This window comes from Heterodontus francisci, chromosome 10 (genome assembly GCF_036365525.1).
Source record: "Heterodontus francisci isolate sHetFra1 chromosome 10, sHetFra1.hap1, whole genome shotgun sequence".
Classification (NCBI taxonomy): Eukaryota; Metazoa; Chordata; class Chondrichthyes; order Heterodontiformes; family Heterodontidae; genus Heterodontus; species Heterodontus francisci.
This window is the reverse complement of record NC_090380.1, coordinates 42,450,073-42,460,746: the sequence shown is the minus strand read 5'-3', so window position 1 is coordinate 42,460,746 and position 10,674 is coordinate 42,450,073. Positions and strand designations below refer to the sequence as shown.

Below are 10,674 nucleotides of genomic sequence, written 5' to 3'. Positions count from 1 at the left end.
TCCGTAAATTTAGAAATTGTGTTTTTGATTCTAAAGTGTAAATTATTAATATTAATTGTGAACAACAGTGATCCCACCACTGATCCTGGTGGGATTCCACTTTTCATTTTCTGCCACTCTGAATAGATGCTCTTTACCTCTATTCTGTGCTTTCTGTTTTGCAGCCGGCTAGCTATTCATTCTGCTACTTGTCCCCAGACTCTGCATACTTTGGCCTTATTCATTAATTTATCATGCAGCACCTTGCTGAAGGCTTTTTGGAAGGAAGAATTTTGGAATTCTATGTAAAGTCTGTTGTGACGTTAGCATCCTTTCAACTTGAAACGGAGTTTCTGACCACATATTCTCTCCATCACAAAGACAGTAGTCATCATTACATCATCTGCCTCTTAGTCCATCTGTTGATGAAAGCCTCATCCATGCCTTTGTGACTTCCAGACATGACTATTCCAATGATTACTGTCCGCTTACCATCCTCAACCTTCCATAAACGTCAGCTCATCCAAAACTCTGTCGCTCATTTCTTAGCTGCTCCACATTGTCTCCTGATCCCCCAATAACTCAAATTTAAAATCCTTATTCTTGTGTTCAAATACTTTCATTCACCTACTGAACCCCCTACCCATCCCCTTTATCTCTGTTAAGTCTTCCAGCTTTACAACATTCTCCCACTAAACACTCTTGTGCCACTGTCTGTAGCTGTTGTGCATCTCCCCCATCCTTCACCTTCAGCTACTTAGGCCCCACACTGTAGAATTCACTTTCTAAACCCATCTGCTTCTAACTCCTCCACTATGCCTCCCTCTTCTCCATTGAAGATCCTCCTTCAAACCCATATCTTTGACCAAGCTTTTGGTTACCCCTCTTAATATTTCCTTTTTTGGTTTAGTGTCCATTTTTGATTGTGCCCCTGTGAAGCACCTTGAGATATTTTTCTATGTTAAAGGCACTCATGATTGCAAGTTACTGTGCTGAAAAAATCAGATTTGTTGAGAGAAAAGCTGGACTAATGTTTTGGGTAGAGACTTTTGTCAGAATTGTTATTTCTCTTTCCAGATGGAAATGGACCTGTTGTGTATTTGTATCTTTTTCTGATGAAAAGCATGTTACATTGCCACATTTTTTGTTTATCCTGAATTTATCCCATATCTAATTCAGTAAATATTTTACAGACAGTTGTAGTTCATTTTGTGTCCCCATGACTTTTGTTTTCCAGCTAAGGTGGTGTCTTATGAAGAGCTGAAGCAGATGATTGCAAATCATAACATCCAACGTAATGATGTGCGACAGGCAGAGGAGGTGGCTCAGGGCAAGATTCCCACTTCAATCAACATTCCCTGTAAAATAAAGTTTCATTGTTCAACATCAATTAACTTTTCAGTAGCTTTTATTTCACCAATAAGATTAAGATCTAATGATACTCTTGTTGCCAAACCTACTGATCTTGATTTTGCTTTTACAGTAGGTCAGCTTGAGACTGCCCTTAGGATGGATGCTGAGACATTTCAAGAGACATGTAAGTTGCAGAAGTCAAAAAGAGAGGACGCTAACATTGTATTTCAGTTTCGGACAGGTGTAAGAAGTGCTACTGCCTTAGAAACAGCTCGGAATCTGGGATATTCCAAGTATGTACAGTTCTAAACATCAAAAAATGTCAGGGTCAGAACAATTATTTTCCACAGTGGAGCAAATGACAGAGATAAAAAACTGTATTTTTTTTGTGACAGGAAAAATGTTTACTAAGATATTTAAAATAGGTCAATGCCTCCGCTAAAACAGAAAACAAAGAAATTTCATGCAAGTTGTTAAGCATTTGTTCACTAGTATTCGAAGAGCATGACTTCATGATATTATTTGTGCCTTTTGTTGAGGATAATACTGAAGGTTAATGATAGGGAGGCATTTCCACCCCTGTGAGAAATAAGTAATTTCAAGAACAGTTTGTTCCCTCTTGATGCAGTTATCGCTCCTTCTCTGAGCTGCCTGCTCAACTGGTTCAGGTGGCCATTAAAGATCTGGTGGCACAATTCAATAGAAGAGCAGGGGGTTCTCCCAGGGACATGGTAAAAATTCCTTCTTCAACATGCCAAAACAACCTAATTAATTATTCTCACCACTGTTAGTGGACAAAATGCTTGCCATGTTTACCCACATAACAATGGTAACTGGCTCTATGAACTTTCTTTTCCTTTACAGGTGTCTTTATGTAGAGTGGAAGTGAGTTTTTAAATTCCTTGAGCAAAATTACCTCTTTGAGATTTTCATAGCTGGGCTGCACTTTAAGAGCCCTCAAACACTGGTCAAAAGCCAGCTGCTTACTTCTCTCAAACTCCAGGTAAGTTTGATCAGCTTGCTTCTTGAGGGTTCGAAATTTCTGGCGATAGGCTTCCGGTACTAGCTCATATGCCCAGAGGATAGCAATTTTTGTCAATTCATAAGTTAATGAACTCTCATCTGGCAACAGGGAATAAACCTCATGGGCTTTTCCTGTAAACTTGCTTTGTAACAGCAGAGTCCAAGTCTCAGCTGGCCACTTTAACTGCTTTGCAAGTTTTTCAAAAGATACAAAAAATGCTTCACGTCTCCCTCATTGAATTTTGGGATCAGTTGAGTAAATTTTAACAATTCGGTAACCAGCCCTGAATTACGATCCTCCATATTGGCCATGTTTTCACTGGGGTTATTCTGTCGCCCCCTAGTGAACTCAAGCCGCCTCAGCTCTCCTCGCATTCCTTCTGGAAGGGTCTTGCTCTTTCTCTCTCTCCTGTCTTTCTTTCGCTCTCTCTTGTTTCTCTCTTTCTCTTCCTCTTTCCTCACGTCCTTCTGGACGGTTCTTTGTTTCTCTCTCTCCTCTCTTTCTCTTTCCCTGTCTTCTAATTCAAGTTTCCTCTGTTCCAATTGTATCTTTGCTAGCAATACTCTGTCGGGGTCTATTTCTAACCCTGTTTCTGCTTCTTCAGATTCAAGGGAAAAATGATTGGCCACTAGTCTTAGGAGTTCAGACTTCCTAGCCTTGGCATGGGCAGTGATCCCACACTGCTCAGCCATTTTCCTCAACTCTTCCATAGACAATGCTTTTAACTTATCCCGAGTTACTTCACCCTGGCTTGGGGAATTACCGGCTTCAATCACAGACATGTTAGTATTCTAGCACACACAACCACAAGAAAACCTGTATTGAAATCTTTTCTCTTTTTGATTGGGATCAAATTGACTTCCCACTTCCAATTTCCTCATTTGTCTGTGGGTCGAATCCGGACGCTAGCCCCCAAATTTCTGTTCTGACCTGGTGAGAAAGGGGTCTAGGGGTTTCCTCTCAGCCTTTTTCTGGTTTGGCCGAAACAGTGTTTAATTTTTAAAACACCATGTTTTTAGCTTCCCCTCAGTGAATCCTTGTTCACTGCTCTCTAATTGTAATGGCAAAGAAATCAACCAGACAGGATTTCTTAGATTTAAACAAGAAAGGTGTAAGTTTATTAAACTTAAAACTCTAATTCAGTTAAAACTACTAAAATACCCAACACGACCATGCTAGCATGTATACGCGATGAACACACACATAAATAGAGACAGAAAAGAGCAGAAAGAATCAAGGGGAAAGGTTTGAAGTAACAGCTGGAGTTCATTTACGGTCTTTTGAGTTTGATGTAAAATCTTTGATTGCAGTGAAATCTTGCCATCTTGTTGGGCCCAGTGCACTCTTTCAAACGTGTTTCAATGGTTTTCTGTCTTGGCTTAGTTTCTTCCATGGGTCCCTGTCTTTGCGTGAGAGGGAGAGAGAGAGGCAGGGAGATGCTGTCTTCCTTCAAGTTCAGTTGCAGTCTGACTCAAACTGTTCTGTGAGCACAATTCAAAAACTCCAAGTTGGCCAGCAGGTTAGTCATGTGACTAACCCCTTATTTGGAACAACCGCTCCTGCGGTTTGTGGATTGTCCATCTTAGCAGACACCCTCAGTGGGGTGGGTTAATTGAATCAGGGAGCAGTTCCATTGTCTTCTCCAGGCAACTGTCTCTTAGAATGCAAATGTTTCCAGCCATTGTCCTTTTAAAATGCAGGTACAGCCATATTTCAGTCCAGTAAGTGTTTGAAAACTAATGTTCCATATGACAAAATTAATATGCCTCATTCTTGGCAGGTGTGGTTTTCATCACATTCAGTATGAAATTGTTTCACTTCCTCTATATGATGTCAAAATTGGATTTAAGTTTCTCAGACATTGTCAGTGATATCATAATTTTCCATCTTCTGTAGATCTGCTTCTTTCCTTCCATTTTGGGGTTTCTTTGCCAATTAGGAGCTCATCTGATGATTTAGGTTAAGGGAATTGTTTTATATGTTAACCTAGAAACAGGTACTTCAGGTAGGTCTGAAAGACCATCTGCAGGTGCCCAAGCTGAGGAAAGTAAGCTTGTAAAAAAGGCAACTCCAAATATTAATAACTTTGTACTTTGCAAGGGCCCAATTTTAACTCATTCAAAACCAATTCACTTACCTAGAATTAAAATCAGGCTCTTGCTGTTTCTGGGTTGCCATTCAGGCTGCTCCAAAGCACCAATTCCTAGGTTAGTTTATAGAACCATTCTAGCATGCACCTGTGAGCTGTGACTTGAGTAGATCCATAGAATAAATACTTGCAATCCAAGGTCCCCACTGGAGTTAACATAACCAGCAAAAAGTAGAAGATACTTAAATCAATTTTCCCTGCTGTGTAGCTGAGCAACACTCAGTCCCTGTGCACAAAGAGAAGAAAAAGGGCAAGAGACCTGTGATGCACCATCCACTTTATATTGCTCAGGGATGCAAATTAAGTGGGAATAATGTAACAGCATCTCTCACTTCATTTTTTTGTCTTAATACCATGCAAATGCTCATTAGGAAATGCAGCCAGAAGAAGAAATAGGTTTTGTGCCCAGTCCCACTCAGACTGGAGTATCTGAGAGAGAAGGCAGCAAGGAAATGGGGAACCCAAAAGAGATAAGTTCCCTTTTATTTTAACAGGTCCTACAGTAATCAGCGATGGAAACATTCTGTTCTCTGTTTTCTTGGGCCTGCAGCTGAGGAAGACTTACCTCATCTGTTTCCAGGGACTATTCCCTGTCAGGAATTTTCTCCAAGTGAAGGAAATCATGAAGCAACTTTCACACAAAGGGGAGTAGAGGAACTTAAAGTAATTAATATTAGAAAAGAAAAAGTATTGGAAAAATTAATGGGACTTAAAGCCGACAAATCCTGTAGACCTGATAGCCTACATGTTAGATTTTTAGAAAAGTTGGCTGCAGAGAAAGTGGATGCATTGGTTTTGATCTTCCAGAATTCCCTAGCTTCTAGAATGGTCCCCCGCAGGTTGGAAGGCAAAAATGTAATTCTGCTATTCAAGAAAGGGAGGAGAGGGAAAACAGGGAACTATAGGCCAATTAGCCTGACACCAGGATTAGGAAAAATGCTAGAATTTGTTATTAGGGATGTGGTAACAGGGCACTTAGAAAATCATAATATGATTAAACAGAGTCAACATGATTTTATGAAAGAGAATAAAAACATAAAATACTGGAAATACTCAGCAGGACAGGCAGCATTGAAGGAAAGAGAAACGGAGTTAATGGGCTGAATTGAACATGTCCGCCACCAAGATCGGCAGCGAACGTAAATTATGGCGGTACTGCTTGTCACAGAGCCACCACGATATTAAACCACGGCAGCTCATTTAAATGGCTGGGGCGGACTGCCCCCCCTCCCAATGACATGGAGGGACAGGAGGTCCGTCCACGGCAACAGCGCCAGGCACCACTGTACCGGCGCCGACGTCATTTTTATAGGGCGTCCGGCCCTTCCATTTAATTTAGATGTTTAAAGAAAAATTAATTCTAAAAAATTAAGTAAAGTTATCCCTACCCTCTCCCACCACTCCCCCCAGTGAATATCAAATTCATTACTTGCCCTCTCCCCCCTCAATAAACTTACCTTGTGCTCCTGACCTCCCACCCCCACAATGTTCAGCAATTTTAAACTTTACCCCTTCCCACCACCCCCCTAGACCAATGAAATTAGTTTTAACCCACTCTCTCCCCACCCCTGCACTGAAAATGGAGATCCGAAGGTGCGGCAGTGCTGGCTGCCGCCACCAATATGGCACCGGAATGGACGGTGGGGGCGGGAAAGTAATTCATTTATTAATTTAACTAAATTAAATTTTGGTCCTGTCATCGAGCAGTGGGGGGGGGGGGGGGGGGGTGGGGGGGAGGGGGGGTGCCGCCATGAAGCCTTGCTGCCACTAGCAATATCGGACCAGGCCTTTCCGGCGTTGAGGCCCCTGGCGTGCCTCTCCCGAAAGCATTTTCCACCCCCCCCCCCGCAACCCCTGCCACGACTCCAGAGGTCGAGGGGCAGTAAAATCCAGCTCAATGTTTTTTGGCTGTTTTTTGGCCAATGACCTTCCATCGGAACTGAAAAATGTGAGACATATAATAGGTTTTAATCAAGTACAAAGGATGAGGGGGAAGAAACAAAGGGAAAGTTTGTGATAGTTTGGAAGGCAAGAGAGATTTAATGACAAAAGGGATGATGATAAAAAACTGTCTAGGACTAGGGGGCACAGTCAAAAAATTAGAGCCAGACCTTTTAGGAGTGAGATTAGGAAACAATTCTTCACACAAAGGGTGGTAGAAGTTTGGCATTCTCTTCTACAAATGGCAATTGCTGCTAGATCAATTGTTAATTTTAAAATTGAGATGGATAGATTTTTACAAAAGCAAAATACTGCAGATGCTGGAATTCTGAAATAAAATTGCTGGAAATACTCAGCAGGTCTGGTAGTATCTATGGAGTGAGCAACAGAGTTAACGTTTCAAGTCTGCGACCTATCATCAGAATTAAATTTTGTTATCCAAAGGTATTAAAGGATATGGGGCAAACTAGGGCATATGAAGTTAGGTCACAGATCATCCATGATCTCATTGAATGGCAGAACAGGCTTGAGGAGCAGATAGGCCTACTCCTGTTCCTATGTTCCTATCTGAAATTGTTGAACTCAATGCTGAGTCCAGATGGCTGTAATGTGTCCAATCGAAAAATGAGGTGTTCTTCCTTGAGCCTACATGAGCTTCATTGAAACAGTAGGAGGCTGAGGTCAGAGAGGGAGTGAGGAGGAGAATTAAAATGACAGGTGACCAGAGGTTCAGGGTCACACTTGCGGACTGAATGGAGTATTGTGCAAGGTGGTGACCCAATCTGTAACTGGTCTCCCCAGTGTAGAGGAGACCGCATTGTGAGCAGTAAATACAGTATACTAAATTGAAAGAAGTACAAGCAAATTGCTGTTTCACCTGGAAGGAGTGTTTGGGGCCTTGGATGTTGGGAATGGAGGAGATAAAAAAGTCAGGTGTTACATCCCCTGCGCTTGCATGCTAAGTTAGGATAAGGGGAACCTATCATGGTTCTGGGGGTTGGGGGGAGTGCTCAGGGGAAGGGGTGAGAGCAGAAGTACAGGAAATGGAATGGACACTGTCAATGGCCCTTCCAACCATGGGGGAGGAGGAATCCTTGGTTAAGGAAGAAGGAAGACATATCAAAAGCAGTGGTATGGAAGGTGGCATTGTCAGAACAGCTGGAGACAGAGAAACTGGGATAATGGAGTAGAGTCCTTTCAGGAAGTGGAGTGGGAGGAAGTGTAGTCAAAGTAGCTGCGGGAGTCAGTCAGCTAATAATGGAAAGTAGAAAAATCATCAACCTGAAACATTAACTCTGTTTCTCTCTCTCCACAGATACTATCTGACCTGCTGAATATTTCCAGCATTTTCCATTTTTACTTCAGCTTTGCAACATCAGCAGTATTTTGTTTTATGAAAGGAAAATCATATTTGATATTTGAAAACAGAGGAAATAAGGGGGAAACCAATGAGGTAGTATATTTGGAATTTCAAAAGGCATTTGATAAGGTGGCACATAATAGCTTGTAACTAACACAAGAGTAGGGCTCATGGGATTGGGGGTAATTTATTAGTTTGGATTATGGATTGTTAACAGCAAACAGAAAGGAACATTTTCAGGAAGGCAGGGTGTAACCAGTGAATTGCCACAAGGATCAGTGCTTAGGCCTCAGCAATTTACAATCTAGATCAATGACTTAGATGAGAGGACTAAATGTGATGTATCCAAGATTGCTAATGATACAAAGCTAGTTGGGAAAGTAAGCTGTGAGGAGAACACAAAGAGGCGACAAAGGGCAATAGACAGGTGAAGTGAGTGGATAAGAAGGGAGCAGGTGAGGAACAATGTAGAAAAACATGAAATTATCCACATTGGTAGGAAGAATAGAAAAGAACGTTTTTTTAAATGGTGCAAGACTGGCAAATGTTGGTATTCAAAGGGACCTGGGTATCCTTATTCACAAATCGCAGAAAGTTAACATGCAGGTACAGCAAGCAATTAGGAAGGCAAATGATATTGTTGGTCTTTATTGCAAGGAGTTGGAGTACAAGAGTAAGGAGGTCTTGTTGCAATTATATGGTACTTTAGTGAGACCACACCTTGGAGTATTGTATACAATTTTGGTCTCCTTCCCTAAGGAAGAATACACTTGCTTTAGAGGGGTGCAATGCAGGTTCACTAAATTGATTACTGCGATGAGAGTTTTTTTTATTCGTTTGGGGGCTGTGAGCTAGGCCAGCATTTATTGCCCATCCCGAATTGCCCTTGAGAAGGTTGTGGTGAGCTGCCTTCTTGAACTACTGCTGTCCTGGGGGTGTAGGTATACCAACAGTGCTGTTAGGAAGGGGATTTCCAGGATTTTGACCCAGTGATGGTGAAGGAACAGCGATATAGTTCCAAGTCAGGATGGTGTGTGGCTTGGAGGGAAACTTTCAGGTGGTGGTGTTCCCATGCATTTGCTGCCCTTAACCTTCTAGGTGGTAGAGGTTGCGGGTTTGGAAGGTGCTGTCAAAGAAGACTTGGTGAGTTGCTGCAGTGCATCTTGTAGATGGTACACACTGCTGCCACTGTGTGTCAGTGGTGAAGCGAGTGAATGTTGAAGGTGGTAGATGGGGTTCCAATCAAGTGGGCTGCTTTGTCCTGAAAGGTGTCAAGCTTCTTGAGTGTTGTTGGAGCTGCAACCAACCAGGCAAGTGGAGAGTGTTCCATCACACTCCTGACTTGTGTGTTGTAGATGGTGGACTGGCATTGGGGCGACAGGAGGTGGGTTACTCGCCACAGAATCCTCATCCTCTGACCTGCTCTTGTAGCCATTGCATCTTGTGGCAGGTGAGTTCAGTTTCTGGTCAATGGCAATAGTACTGAAGACCATCAGCGCACGTCCCCACTTCTGACCTTCTGATGGAGGGAAGGTCATTGATGAAGCAGCTGAAGATGGTTGGGCCTAGGACACTACCCTGAGGAACTCCTGCAGTGATGTCCTGGAGCTCAGATGATTGACCTCCAACAACCACAACCATCTTCCTTTGCGCTAGGTATGACTCCAAACAGTGGAGAGTTTTCCCCCTGATTCCCATTGACCTCAGTTTTGCTAGGGCTCCTTGATGCCATACTCAGTCAACTGCTGCCTTAATGTCAAGGACAGTCACTCTTGCCTTACCTCTGGAGTTTTGCTGTTTTGTCCATCTTTGGACCAACGTTGTAATGAGGTCAAGAGCTGAGTGACCCTGGCAGAACCTAAACTGAGCTTCAGTGAGCAGGTTATTGCTGAGCAAGTGCTGCTTAATAGTACTGTTGACAACACCTTCCATCACTTTGCTGATGATCGGGACTGATAGGGCGGTAATTGGCCAGGTTGGGTTTGTCCTGCTTTTTGTGTACAGGACATACCTGGGCAATTTTCCACAATGCCGGGTAGATGCCAGTGTTGTAACTGTACTGGAACAGCTTGGCTGTGGGCGCGGCTAGTTAGAGAGCCATAGCGTCACCGGAGCACATGTCTTCAGTACTATTGCCAGAATGATGTCAGGGCCCATAGCCTTTACAGTATCCAGTGCCTTCAGTCGTTTCTTGATATCACACGGAGTGAATTAAATTGGCTGAAGACTGGCATCTGTGATGCTGGGAACCTCAGGAGGAGGCCAAGATGGATCATCCACTCGGCACTTCTGGCTGAAGATGGATGCAAATTCTTCAGCCTTGTCTTTTGCACTAATGTGCTGGGCGCCCCCATCGTTGAGGATGGGGATATTTGTGGAGCCTCCTCCTCCTGTCAGTTGTTTAATTGTCCACCACCATTCACAACTGGATGTGGCAGGACTGCAGAGCTTGGATCTGATCTGTTGGTTGTGGGATCGCTTTGCTCTGTCCATTGCATGCTGCTTCTTCTGTTTGGCACGCAAGTAGTCCTGGGTTGTAGCTTCACCAGATTGACACCTCATTTTTAGGTATAGCTGGTGCTGCTCCTGGCATGCCCTCCTGCACTCTTCATTGAATCAGGGTTGGTCCCCCAGCTTAATGGGAATGTTAGAATGGAGGAATTGCCAGGCCGTGAGGTTACAGATTGTGGTTGAATACAATTCTGCTGCTGCTGATGGCCCACAGTGTCTCATGGATGCCCAATTTTGATTTGCTAGATCTGTTCAAAATCTATCCCATTTAGCACGGTGGTAGTTCCACACAACATGATGTTGGGTACCCGCAGTGTGAAGACGGAATTTCGTCTCTAGAAGGAAAAGCAACGATTT

General features: G+C 43.1%; 1 protein-coding gene across 1 annotated transcript in view; it reads left to right on the top strand.

The window, feature by feature from the left end:
* Positions 1-1,220: 1,220 nt before the first annotated feature.
* LOC137374171 (uncharacterized) overlaps positions 1,221-10,674 on the top strand; it is a 56,911-nt gene continuing 47,457 nt past the window's right edge. Inside the window, exons 1-6 of the mRNA XM_068039956.1 lie at positions 1,221-1,339; positions 1,463-1,625; positions 1,961-2,063; positions 4,347-4,403; positions 7,762-7,899; positions 8,115-8,233. Of these exons, the coding sequence (XP_067896057.1) occupies positions 1,249-1,339; positions 1,463-1,625; positions 1,961-2,063; positions 4,347-4,403; positions 7,762-7,899; positions 8,115-8,233 (671 nt within the window). The 5' untranslated portion in view covers positions 1,221-1,248. The remainder of the gene's footprint in view (positions 1,340-1,462; positions 1,626-1,960; positions 2,064-4,346; positions 4,404-7,761; positions 7,900-8,114; positions 8,234-10,674) is intronic.